The sequence below is a fragment of the Cetorhinus maximus genome, chromosome 18, assembly GCF_964194155.1.
Source record: "Cetorhinus maximus chromosome 18, sCetMax3.hap1.1, whole genome shotgun sequence".
NCBI lineage: Eukaryota > Metazoa > Chordata > Chondrichthyes > Lamniformes > Cetorhinidae > Cetorhinus > Cetorhinus maximus.
The window spans coordinates 63,262,242-63,275,799 of record NC_135896.1 but is presented as its reverse complement, the minus strand read 5'-3'; the positions used below and the strand labels follow the sequence as shown (position 1 = coordinate 63,275,799).

Genomic DNA, 13,558 nt, shown 5'->3' with positions numbered 1-13,558 from the left:
GACACAATAGTACATGAGATAAAAATAGACAATTCAATTCATCAAGGTCATCTCATGTAATGGGCTGGTGTTGCAGGCTTTGCTTTCCCGGTAATATTCTTTGAATTCTAACCTAACTTTGACTTACCTAGCATTATCTTGCTGTGAGTTTAAGATTATCCCCCATCAAAACCCCCTGCAATAGAGGCATCCTTTTAAGTCAATCCAATCATTTGACACATGTTGCATTTGGTGGCACTTTAATCCACAAATTACAAAATATTTCAGAGTTTTAGTTCATGAAATCTTGATGTAAAAGTATGATCTCGGGTCATGTTGCTAACATGGCTTTTACTTACCCTGTTATTTGTGGTTACTTCAAAATTGTTACCTTGAAGATTTTTTTTGCTCAGGGGACAAAGATACTCGTCAAAATAAAAATAAAAATACCTTTAACGTAAATACAGTTAACGTTTCGAGTCCGTATGACTCTTCAACAGAACTCGAAACGTTAACTGTGTTCCTCTCCGCAGATGCTGTCAGACCTGCTGAGTTTTTCCAGGTATATTTATTTTTGTTTTGGATTTCCCGCATCCGCAGTTTTTTGCTTTTATCTTAGTACTCGTCAAAATGTTGTGCAGAATCAGCAAATGTGAAAATTATTCAAAATCCGGTATCTCATATTAATTTATTTTCATTTGCTTTTGTTTGCCACTTTCAAAATTAGCCTCTTATGACTGTGCTCAGTGGTTTTAATTGGATTCCAACTGATCCAGTTCTCTGCGTTCGCTGTGACCAGTGAGTATGCCATCATATTTAGTTGTGGCAAGACAGCATTAGCACCGTTGACTCACTGGGGTAACAGGGAGATGCTTTTGTTGCTAGTGTGAACCGAATCAGTGCAAGACAACCTTTCTGAGCTATCCTTACTTTAGACCAATGCTTTCGAAATTGAACTTCTGCTCATAGCATTATAATGCGATTTTAGTACTAGCGAGGCGAAAATCTCACCCAAAAATAACACCGGGTCAGCATATTGCCTGGAAATTATATGAATAAGCAACTTGAAGGCCTGTTAAAACTCAACAGTAACTTTCTGTTTTATCGTCTGTTCTTTCGATTTGTTGGTCGAGAAAACAAAGTTAACTACCCAATGGAAAATTACAACATTCTGTGTCCATTATTCGCTAATCTATTGCATTGTCAAATATCGAAATGCTCCGGGTGTGATGAAAGATCTTCAGGAAATAAATTTCGTTTTGCCTTTGGAGGAGTTGAATAAGAAACATTGAATTATTTCTGGAGCTAACAGGAAAGGCGGTGCTCGGGGGGATTGTGGTCCTGACCTCAGCAGAGAACTTGTCATTTTGCACTTTGTCTACACAGGTAACACGACCCTGGAAGAGTGGAAAGGAAATCCCAGCCTTATCATGTTTCACCTGGTCAAGAAACGGTCGTGAACTTTTACCCTGACGACGATCAAGGGAATACAATGGTAATTTAATGTATCTTTAATTAGTCTGAAATCAGTTCAGTTTCATTCTAACCTTCCCAAAACGTTGGCAGATGTTCCTGAATGATTCATTTAACGCCACACGGAATTTTCAGCTGCATCCGCCCAAATTCTTACTATACTGCCATTATTGATTTGAATAAAATCAGATAACTTATATGCTGGTAAAGACGGAGAACAATTTTGAATTGTTACTATACAATAATAAGCCTCAATTTTTCGTGCCACATTGTGTCGGAGGCCGAACACTGTATGTGTAATTGTACATTGCAAAGGTCGAAAGCAACACAATGCATCATGCACTGATTGTTTAAGAATAGCTACTAGTAGTCTCAGCGGATGAATTTATAGACTTTTACGTCACCCCTTTCACATATAGAGAACTTACTTGAATTAGAATGATCCAATTAATTTTGCAACATTGTTAACAAAATCCACCCTGCGCATATTGCTCTTTAGATGCTAATGAGACCTTTCTGAAACCGTCAGCGTCCCCGGAGTCGCTCTCTCCAGATGGATGGTTTGTTCTCCGATATACGCTGACTCTTTTCTCCGTATTTATTGCCAACGCTGCTCCTTAATTACTGGAAACTATTTTTGCAGGTAATCCGTAGCACGTGCGAATGTATGAACCAGTTTAGTTACAGCCAATTAATTTGCTCCCTTTGCACGATGTGGTGCGGCGGTGTGAGGCAGGTAAGAGCAGTTTTCAAAGGTGATTTTCTTCCTCTACCTTGGAAAGGGGTGATCTGTATTTTGTATTTGTATTTAGGACATGTACAGTCCTCATACCTACAATCATAAAATAAAATTAACTGTCACTAAATTATATTTCAAAGATTAAAATATGTTTACACATTTAAGTTATCAAGATGACGTAAATATTTTTGATTCTGCAAACTTCAGCAGAATTCTCCAAGGCACTAAAATCGGAGCTCTTCGGAAATTGTTTAGTACCTAATTTCATGTATGAACACGAGTTAACGTTCTCTTTAAAATGATCTTCAGACAGAACTGAATATATAATTACTCTTAATGGGTTTATCACTGAACACATGATGCACAACTCGAACCCACTTTTTGGGGTGAGATGTGGGACACTTACAACTGCACCTCAGGAAGAATTAAAGCGAGGAACAGTTGCGGAATCCCAGCAGCCCGGACAGGCCAATTGCGTGAAATTGTATCTTAGGGATCTGCAACTGGATCAGTCCTCGATCATCAATTTGCTTAAACAATGAAACTATAGAGGACGATCATGTTAGCAGCTCTTTTGTTATACACTATCCTTTTAAACATTGTTACCATTACACACAGAAAGTGTGCAGGCGTAAAACTGTGTATACGGATGTAGTAAACTGACAAGACTTGGTGCATTTATTATTCTTATTTTACAAAATGTACACGGACTTAGTTTGCTGAGGAGATGTGAAGACTATTTGATAGTTTCAAGTGCGCGCTCCTGGGATTTACGAGAACGGATTTGCTCCTGGCACAATTGGCAAAGGATGCACAGCTCAAAGTATGAATCGATACATTGACCAACATTACTCGGTGGCTGTTTAACTGTGTTTCTTTGGCAGATCCAACTTGTAATCATGACAATAACAAATGAACTGGAGATAGTTCCCTTCGCAATATTACCCCATTCAGAACCGCATAGTATTTTTTAATGAAGATAACGAGATGTTCTTGGTAAAAAGAGGTCATGGTGTTTTTTCTGCTTTTCTTTACAGAGCAAATTGAGTCAATTCAATCTCTTCGCATCTTTCAAAGAGTTCGTGATTCTGACAAAACTTCAAATATTACATTTCAAATATCACATTTCAGTTAGCTAAAGAAGGAAAACGCCATGGCCTGGGTGGATGAACAACAGTTTCCGTCAAGACTTTGAAAGGGAACAAGTAAACAGGTTCACGGTGGGCGCTTGCTCCAATCGGATTTCAATCTCCCTAACCTTTCATATGAAAATAAAGGGCGTCCAATTAGACTTAAAATAATTTCAAAACACTGCGTAAATCACATCACAAAAAGAAGGCAGCATATAAAGAGTAAAACACAGATCATTTAGTTTTCATTTGACTATTTACACTTTTGTCTCCCCGGTGTGTGAGATTTTCAAGCACGCGTTGTCAGCTGCAAGCCCACAGTTTCTCTTTCATGCGGTGTTTGGGACCCAGCTCACGGGCGGAGCAGTAAACTTCTGGTATTAGACAGAGAGGGGGGAGTCCAGGCCTATTCATTTTGCTCGGGTTAACATCTCTGATCCAAAAGCTGTCGCGTTGCTAGGCGCTACATAAAACCAATGCACAAACTGAAGTTGCATTTATTGATGACTTGGAGCGAAGGCTGTTGCTGGCTGCAAACTCCTAAAGAGGGTAACCCGAGGTACGTGATCTTGAATACAAACTATTCTTCCATTCTGCATTTTTACGACCTATCGCGACGAAAGAAGGACGAAGAATGCGTTTATTTACACCATTCCTCAAAGACGTCACACGGCAGAGTAAATTCTACCTCAGGCTAATTACATCTGCCACTTTCAGTCCAATTCGTCTCTTTCAGGGTAGGAATGTCGCTCAGCCTAATACCTTATTAAACAGACATTTGTTTAGATTTCTAAATGAACAACAGACAGAAAAGGTCCATCGCTCTTTATAGTCTGTCACCAAACATGTGGATTTCAGATTGCAGCTCACATAACCGTGTAATTTCATGAATTGCATGGGGTCAGAGCCGAATGTCCCAGAAATAATTTGTTTTTGGAATGCTACCGTTATTGGTTGAGATAAGATATTTGCTGGTCCAAAGGTTTGCTAACGGTGCTATCGATAGACAAGCTGCTAGACCAACTATCTCCTTTACAGTTTACTGATTTACCGGAGTAAGGCATTTTACACAATGCAGTCTGATGGGCAGGATTCTAAACGAAATGTTTATTAAATTATCCCCAGTGTTGACGTTTTGTTGAAATGTGTTCTGTGAGGCTTGGTAGTTTTAACAGGCATGTTTAAAGCTGTTAACAGGCCAAACAAATCACATAAGTGCGCAATTTACCTCTTTGAGTATTTGCATTTATCGCCTTTCTGAAAATTTGCTGTACAGATGGGTAAGGTTAACTTCAAATTGCGAAAGAAAAGTCCGGTTGTAGCTAAGGTACATTGTTGTTGGGAGGATGCACCAGAGATAAAAGCAAACTCGAGTTATTAACTGTGGCACAACATCTCGGGTTCTCTCGGCCCGTGTAATCGTTGGGGAAAAAATGCGTCCCTGGTTTCGTTTTTGATGCCGGATTAATTTATCGTTTCTCATCCCATTGCTATAGTTTGTCTTTCCTATTGTTTCCGAGTTAAACCAATTAGTCTATTTACAAATCCAATAGGGACTATTTTCAATGACTCAAGTCTGGCCCCGCTGAGTGGCAGCCAGTTGGGTCTGAGTGGTGTCTGTAGTTGAGGCAGGTGTGCAATGGGAACACAGTATCCTAACGCTTAGGTGAGAGCTGATTATTCAAATAAAGAAAGATCTGGGCAAATCGGGAAAGGAGGCAGGATCTGTGGGCAGTTAAATCACTACGCATGTCCCCAGCGCCACTCAAAGTGTTCGCGTCTCACCACTTCCTTACTCTCGCAGTCTCCATTCTATCTTTCGCACGGTGCTTCAGCCAGAGTACATCCGCGGTGGGATTTTATTTTGGGGGCAAGCTTTGATGTTCGTTCATTGTACTCTGCCTCCATGATGTTAGGTACGGTGAAGATGGAAGGACACGAAGCTTCCGAGTGGAGCAGTTATTACGGGGAACCGCAGGAGGTAAGTCAAAGTAACAGTTGCACCTTATTTTGAGTTGAGCCCTTGCGCCATCAAGTAATAGATCACATGAAGAGCGCTGGATTATTTAGCGGCTTCATTTCAAGCCATGTTTTATGGGCAGTTTGCCGAGGAACTTTTTTTTTAACAAAATTGGACAATGTTCAGTCGAAATATGTCTAGCAGGTGTTACACGGCCGCTTGAGATGTCTCAAAAATGAAGGGATAGCAAAGCATAATGCTAATACTGTAGTTAATAAAACTGTTTGGTGTTGTGCATTTGTGTATTCGATACAGGAGGTAAATGAGCCGCAAAGTTATTGACCACGAGGTGGCATCAGAGGGAGGAGGGAGTTGATCCCGCTCTGTCTCCCGCTCCAGTGTTTACAGGACCGGCCAGAGATCAGAGAGGGAATCTTAACAAGCCATCAATAATAACCAGTAGCACTATTGTACTATTACTGTTACTCCTGGGAGGAAACTCTTCCAATCTTATATTTTATTTTAAGAGGCGTGGCTTTCTCACCTCATTTTACTTTAATGAGTCCGAAGGTTTATTTTCCTCTCACTACCAGCGTGTAGTAAAAAGATAAGTTTCCAGTCAAAATAGCCGGTGAGCAATGTGTTCTGAATTTAAAAAAAAACTTGGCATCCTGACCCGTCAAACTAACACTTTCTTTTATTGTGAAGGCCTATTCAGCGGTGCCAGTAAACAGCATGAACCCAGGACTGGGCAGCATGAACAGCTACATGAGCATGAACACCATGGGCTCCGGCGGCAACATGACCTCGGGCTCCTTTAACATGTCCTACGGGAACCCAGGGATCGGCACGGGGCTGAGCCCGGGCATGGCCGGGATGCCAGGCAGCGGAGCCGGTGCCATGAACGGCATGGGCGCCGGGGTGACGGCCATGAGCTCGGCCATCAGCCCCAATATGAGCAGCCCGCAGGCACCCATGAACGCCCTGAGCCCTTACTCCAGCATGAGCCCGGCCATCAGCCCCATGGCTTACAGCCAGAGTAACCTGAGCCGGCCCAGGGACAGCAAAACCTTCCGGCGCACCTACCCACACGCCAAGCCGCCTTACTCCTACATCTCCCTCATCACCATGGCCATCCAGCAGGCTCCCAGCAAGATGCTGACTCTCAGTGAGATTTACCAGTGGATCATGGACCTCTTCCCGTATTACCGGCAGAACCAGCAGCGCTGGCAGAACTCCATCAGGCACTCTCTCTCCTTCAATGACTGCTTCATCAAGGTGGCCCGCTCCCCCGACAAGCCGGGCAAAGGCTCCTACTGGACACTGCACCCGGACTCAGGCAACATGTTTGAGAACGGCTGCTACCTGCGGCGCCAGAAACGCTTCAAGTGCGAGAAGAAGTCGGCGCTGAAAACGGCCTCGGACGGAGGGAGGAAAGAGGCGGCCGCTTCCTCCAGCCCCGCCGGTAACCCCAGCAGCGGGGGCCGGGGCACGGCCGAGGGCACGGCGGCTCTCAGCGACTCCAGCAGCTCCTCCAGCCCGGACACAGGGCCTCAGGCCGACATCAAGTCTCCAGCTCCGCTGGTGGGCTCGGGCCCGGCCATCGGGGGCACCATGAGCCCCCACCCTCACCCTCACTCCCACCCTCACCCTCACCCCCACCCTCACTCTCAGTCTCAGCCGCACATGGGCCACGTGTCGGCCGCCGACTCACAGCAGGTTCACCACCTAAAGGGAGACCCTCATTACGCCTTCAATCACCCCTTCTCTATCAACAACCTCATGTCGTCTGAGCAGCAGCATCACAAGATGGACTTGAAGGCTTACGAACAGGCCATGCACTACTCCAGCTATGGGAGCAGCATGACCAGCGGGCTAACCCTCAGCTCAATGGGCAAGAGCAGCTTGGATCCCTCGGTCCTGACAAGCGACACTTCCTATTACCAAGGTGTGTATTCCAGACCTGTTCTCAACACTTCTTAGTCTTGCACGCAAAATCAAGAAGCTCAAACCGTCATATAATAATTAACAATATTCCCTTTTTGGGATTGCTCTTCGTGCACCTTGCGTGCAAAGACTGTTACTTTATAACGTTTATATGTATAAAAACTGTGGAAGTGTAAAGTAGCTGCAAGGTTTGGCGATGAATCACGACTGTACATTTCGCGGAGAATATATCGCAAACATCTGCAGAATGTATTTAAATTTTTTTTTAGAAACGTGGTGTATAATTCTAGAATCGGTTGTGTTATACTGTACTTCTGCGTGCCCACTCAACATTCCCAGAGACTCCAATATAAAGCCCCAAGACTTGTCTTAACTACAGAAAAGATGAGCGGGGAGGGGAGCGTTGTGTGAGGAGCGCGGGGGTTAAATGAAATGAGCTGCTTGGAGAATATAATTGTGTGTTAATTCTACGGAACTGCTCGTTAAAAGCTCCGCTGGACGCTGTGCAGTGTTTTTTATAGTGAAAAAACGAAGGCCGTTTCTCGACCTGTTTCGCGTGTTCATGTCAACTCATTTACAAAGACATTTTTAAAAACGGGTTGATTGTAAAAAATGAACCAAACGTTACCTGCATCAGGAATCGCGGGAATTCACCCTATTTTTCGTTCCACGATGCCTTTTAACTCTTAATTCCATTCAGTGTTAATGCACTTTCCCCCGTTTTTAGCTGTTTAGAAATGTTGGTGTTAGCATATAGCCAGGCGGGTTCTTGCGGCTTTTCTCAATGTGCCTAATTTATTGCATGATCTACTCTAGGTCCTTTCTAGTTTTAAGTTGTTTAAAAATAATGATACAAATTACAAAGGGAATTTAAGGAATTGTTAATTTTGTATTTGTAATTCTATGAAAATGAATAAAATTATTTTGATTTGATGAGAAAAATAAAAAAGATTAATTCGCACCCACCTTGTGCTTTGTTATTCGTCAGATCACTCACCAATAAGCTGTTTTTTTAAATCAAAAATACTTCACCCAGTATTGCAGTAAAAGTGAGTGATTCCCATTAATTAAAAGGGAACTTTGGAGTTTAGAATGTTTACAAGATAAATAATACCACTGTCAAATCAATGATTATAACTATTACAGTCTGCTGATCTTTTTAAAAATATCAAAGAAAGGTCAGGGTGAATTTCAATTGTTCTTCGCTGGTTATCTTGCTGCTTCGGTTGTATAAATATAGCTTCCAACATAAAAGTCACCAGATTCACTGTGAACATTTTCAAATACCCCAGCGTGACATTCCCAAAACCGAAAACAATCCAGTGAGCCTGTGCTCGGATTTTCTCAACATGTTCCCCTTATGGAACGATTTAGTCACTATGTTTTGGGTATTTATAATTAATATCAGCACGTTCTAAGAAGCCAGGTCTCATTTCTTTTAAAAAACAAGATAGCCAAAGGATCACAATTTCAGCACATTGTCGTTTTCAATTAAACAACGCAGCTGTGAGTTGGTCTCATAAAAATCACAAGGTGCACAATCAAAACCAAGTATTTTGGAAGACTTTGGAAGACCAATTAGAAACCAGCTGCGAGTTCAGGATTTGTATTTTAAAATAGGAAACTGGTGCTCCAAACGCTACCCCTGTATATGAAAAGCGAGTGTCCAGACTGATTACATTTCGCAATGGAAAATTCGCTGTTACAAAAATTACGTTTAATATTGTCAGTTATTAAAATTACCTGTGGGTTTATTTCATTTTCATACATGAACGTTACTTCGTTGGTCCTCCTTTCAGTAACAGTACTCGCTGATCCTTATGTGTTTTACTCTACCCAACCGCATGCATTATCCCCGATAATTTATAAAGTCTGCGCAGAACAGATGAAAAAAGGTTTGGCAGCCTGTTTCCTTTGTCACGCTGAGAACAAGTACAGAGCATTGTCTATTACAAATGTTACAATGTGTGACAGAATTACATTTCTTTGTATCTGGTTACAAAACACTTTGTAATTTCGACTCGTACAAGTGGATTTTGGAAATGAATAGCTTTGGCTTTGATCACTGTTCACTGGCAGGACACACACATTGTCCGAGTAACCGTGAAATTCTTTTAATTATCATGTAATTGCCCCCTGATGAGTGAAAAAATGTAGTGCGAAATTGAGAAGAGGAGGTAGCGAATTCCCTGAATATCCGTGATTGTACTCGTTGTCTGCACCAACAATGTGAACATTGCTAATTCACATTTTATTTTCTGTATGACAGCATATTTCCAAACAAGTGCAGGAGAATCCCAATACCTAGATAACTAAATTGAAAATTCATTTTATGATTGCCTGGAAATATATTAAATCCAGGTGTGTATAAATAAGCTGCGGAGAAAAGGTCAAATTGTAATTCGTTCGCATCACCGCAGTTCAATATATTTACAGAAAAGCGAATTATTATTTTTGTAAGTACGCTGTTGCAAGGAGTTACCATTGGATAGCGGGCGATTGTATTGTATATTTTTCTTAATAAGGATCTTGAACACCGTTAATCAGATTGAATACGGGGTTCCATGGAAAGTGTACCGGCACATTTAAATTACATCGCCTGCCTGGATTCCATTGTAGAGCGCGGTCAGATGTGTACATGATTTATATACAATCATTAAATGACGAGAGGGGTTCAACCTATATGCTGTCTGCTATTTCATACACTTTCAAATTCTATAAAATCGCGTTTCATTCAATTTGCTTTTGCAAATAACATTTGCCAAACGAGGTGATTTGCGTTTTTAACTTTTCAAGAGAAACTTTTTAGGGTTAGCACATCAGTAGGATATTAGAAAGCAATACCTACTGTATTGCATTCATTTCATCATTCTAACTTTATTATTTCCGCCCGTGTGTGGGTGGTGTTCTAGTTTGGGTAATTAGTGATAATGCCTGTTGGAAGTCTGGGTTTGCTGTATCTACAATGTTGATTTAATTTACGTTTTCTTCTTTTATAATAAGTTTAGTTTTGAGGAAGAACGTTGTAGCAGAAGTAATCGCTGCAAATAGAGCAGGTGCTTACCGTTGGCGAACAGAATTATTCTTATTCGTATTAGCTTCTGATACCATCAGAACATATCGGCAAATTAAGTTCTTAAGAAATTCCATTGACCGTTCTTCGATTGTTCTCGATGGCAAATTTGTAAGAAGAGTCAAACCCTGACGGTTGAATGTAAAATCGAACAATACAGGAGGTGCTTGTTTTCTTTGGTGCTAAAGTCAATAGAAGATACTAGCGTTCAGACAAAGTATGGAGAACCCTTCAGATCTCAATCCCCTCCCCCACTTTTACCAGCAAGAACATTTACAGCTTTTATTACACCACGGGCAAAGGTGCATTTAACTTTTTACAGTAAAACTGGCAATTATATAAACATGCTCAGAAAGAGGGAGAGAATCAGAGTACTGTTTGATTCTCAAACGTGACACTGAAATGATGTGTAGTGGAGTGTTATTTGTTTATTTCATCAAAACATTTAACGAACTTATTTTATTTACACATACATTGTCCTAATGGGAGAAAGATAATTGTGTTTCGCTTTGGTATCCAGTTGCTATCCTCAGTTTCCCCCTGCACATGCTGAGCAATTGCGTATTTCCTAATGCACCTTCAAACAATTTTCAATTCTGCAAAGGTCGGCAAAAAGGACTGAGGAAAAGCGATATATACTTTAACTCGAAAAGCAAACAAAAGTGCGAAAATACTGAAGTCAAAGCAGTTACGGTTAGACACAAAATGCTGCATGTGATTTTAGTGTACTTAAGCGCATTTGTTCATTTTTAATATGGTTACATCGAATGTTAAGACAACCGCTGACAGCTCTGCATTTAGAACTTTGCTCTGTTTCACAAGCTCCTTCCTTTATTGCAATCTGATTATTTTCTCATTGTGATTTCTAATCCATCAGTGTGGGGCCGAGATCTTTTCGAGTTAATAATTTTCTTTATGAGACTAGCCAGATTCAGAAGTCTGCATTATGCCTTTCTGAATACACTGACGCGTTACATGTGAAGCTTATTCTGTTCTCTGCATTTAATATGGTATGACGTTAATAGAAAGGCAACGGCTTCTAATTTACCCTAAGAAGTATTCTTCCTGCGCTAATGCACACAGTTGGGAATACGATGAAACGTCCACCGAAGAACAGGATATTGTAAAGCGAGAAATGGTTTGGAACGTGTTTTCTGTTCGATATTAGTTGTCAAGTGACTTATGTAATTTTGCACCCAGGGTAGTCAAATATAATTCCAGCCTTTATCACGTTGTCCTGGGTGCTTCTTTTAAAATAGGAGGGAAGGTGTTTTTGGTTTAACCGCGTTGGACTCCACAAAAATATGTTGCTTGTGTGTGATAAAATGATAACCGTACATGAAAAATAGTATTAAGTTGGCGTACGCGGAAAGAGGCGCCAATGGCGTGGATCATGTATTTGAACATTCTGCCACCGTGACTTTGTGCAAATTACTTACTCTCAATCGATAGATTTTCTGATTATTTTGCAACTTTAATACAAAAATCGATGTATAATCGCTCAACATGGTTGTTGCATAAAGGAATACGAGCGCCGCTCTCAATGATAAGAAAGGACAGAGCAGAAAGTTTAACTCGGATAAATTAGGGCATCTCGTCGCCATCGGCAACGTCACCATTAAATCAATGGTTAATACAATTAGGCTAGAATTACAATGCTTGAAATAAAACTCTAACTCAAAATGGATGCAGTCAGTACTTAAAACATGCAAAGTATTTGGTCGGTTATCTTAATTTCTAATTAGCATACCTGAATATAAAATCAGGACTGATTAACTTTATCTAGGTCGTCAGAACTAAACATTGAGAATTAATGTAAATCGCAACCCTAATTCCTTTAGAGTGTATTTTAAAGGAAAGGGCGTGTGTGTATCCACTTTCGTTCTTCGTCGTTCCTCGATTTTCACAGCACTTACAGATCACTTTTGTAAATGATAATGTAACACTGGATGAAAACGATTTTCAGATTTCAAAGTTACGGTGTGATCAAAACATTTCGTATGGCATGAAACACGAAACATCAATTATTTTTAAGAACAGCACAACAAGGCCGAGTCTGCATTTGCAACCCGCAAAGAAATCAATCGAAGGTAACTTTAGAGATAGAAGGTTGAACAATGTCGGTCAATGGACACTCAGCCCTATATTTTTTTCCTAGATAAATCTTCCAGTTTTAAGGACGGCATAGAAGCAACCAAGGCAGCTGTGAGCGAGTTCACTTTGTATTCTCCTGACATTTAGCGTTTTGTTCCATCCCACAAGCTTCTTGGGTTCAGTGTTGTTCTTTTCCCCCTTTGTGACTTCTAATCCACCAGACTGGGGCCAAGAGTTTTTCAATGCGAACTTTGAACAGGACAAACAACGTCTCATGACCTCTGACAGGAACTGGATTTAACAACCACTACCTGGGTAAAGAATGTGTGTCTCTCTGTAAGATGAAAATATACCAAACTGGAAACCGCAACCAATATTAATTAAGCGAAAAAGGCGGATCTTTCATGTAATTGCTCTCATTTCTGGACAAGTCCCCCAATTTACTTCAACTAGTATCATTTGCTCATATCTCCTTGCAAACTAAACCCTGAAAGGTATAACCGAAAGCCTCAATTTCTATAGACGGTAAATACAATCGTGAACAATTTCCCACTAGAATTTGTGTAGATAGTTAAAATTTCATTTTCGACCTCTTTGTGCAATAGCGCGGGAATAATCTCGTGTTTGGTGTGTGTTTCGCGCTCCTGAGTCTGGAAATAAATGCGATCAAAATTGAAAATATATAGACAAACAAACTGCTAATCTCAATACGATCTGAAGATTAGTACCATTTACATTTATAATACATGACGTTTGGTTATTGGACTTTTTAAAACGGTATACAGTGGGTTACATTGGTTCAGTGCATCTTGTAAGCAAACGCCGCACCCGATACGGCATCGAAAAATTTGTGATTTAAGACTGCCCAGTTTATCATTACTGGTCATTCTAAATGGCGGTGTCCCAAACAAATATTTAAACAAATATTTAATTTTCCAGCTCTCCTTTTGTTAATTGCAATTTGATTCGCCAGTTGATCAGTTGAAATCATTATTGGAATTATTTTACTGATTTTAATAAAAATACGGTCACTGGTTTCGATGCAGAAGTGTAATCTGTGTGATTGACATAGGAAGACTAGTTTGTGAATATTCCTGTTTTGCCGTTCAAGTCAACAAAATATTGGCGGACATAAACTGACAAAATACAAAACTATCTTATAA

At 40.6% G+C, this 13,558-nt stretch overlaps 1 protein-coding gene and 1 long non-coding RNA gene across 2 annotated transcripts; one reads left to right on the top strand and one right to left on the bottom strand.

The window, feature by feature from the left end:
* Positions 1-470: 470 nt before the first annotated feature.
* On the bottom strand, positions 471-13,554 carry LOC144693205 (uncharacterized). Its single transcript, XR_013579489.1, has 3 exons — positions 12,052-13,554; positions 10,293-10,483; positions 471-2,284 (listed from the first exon to the last, which is right to left on the bottom strand). It is a non-coding gene; the product is annotated as an uncharacterized LOC144693205 (long non-coding RNA).
* Positions 5,095-8,183, top strand: foxa1 (forkhead box A1). Its single transcript, XM_078563340.1, has 2 exons — positions 5,095-5,302; positions 5,990-8,183. Exons 1-2 carry the CDS (start codon positions 5,228-5,230, stop codon positions 7,262-7,264), a joined length of 1,350 nt encoding a protein of 449 aa, XP_078419466.1. The 5' UTR covers positions 5,095-5,227; the 3' UTR covers positions 7,265-8,183.
* Positions 13,555-13,558: the final 4 nt, after the last annotated feature.

Bases quoted from the DNA above. Each gene is read 5' to 3' on its own strand.
- foxa1 (XM_078563340.1), top strand. From the start codon at position 5,228: ATGATGTTAGGTACGGTGAAGATGGAAGGACACGAAGCTTCCGAGTGG. The intron at 5,303-5,989 runs GTAAGTCAAAGT...TTTATTGTGAAG, and splicing joins ATTACGGGGAACCGCAGGAG to GCCTATTCAGCGGTGCCAGT.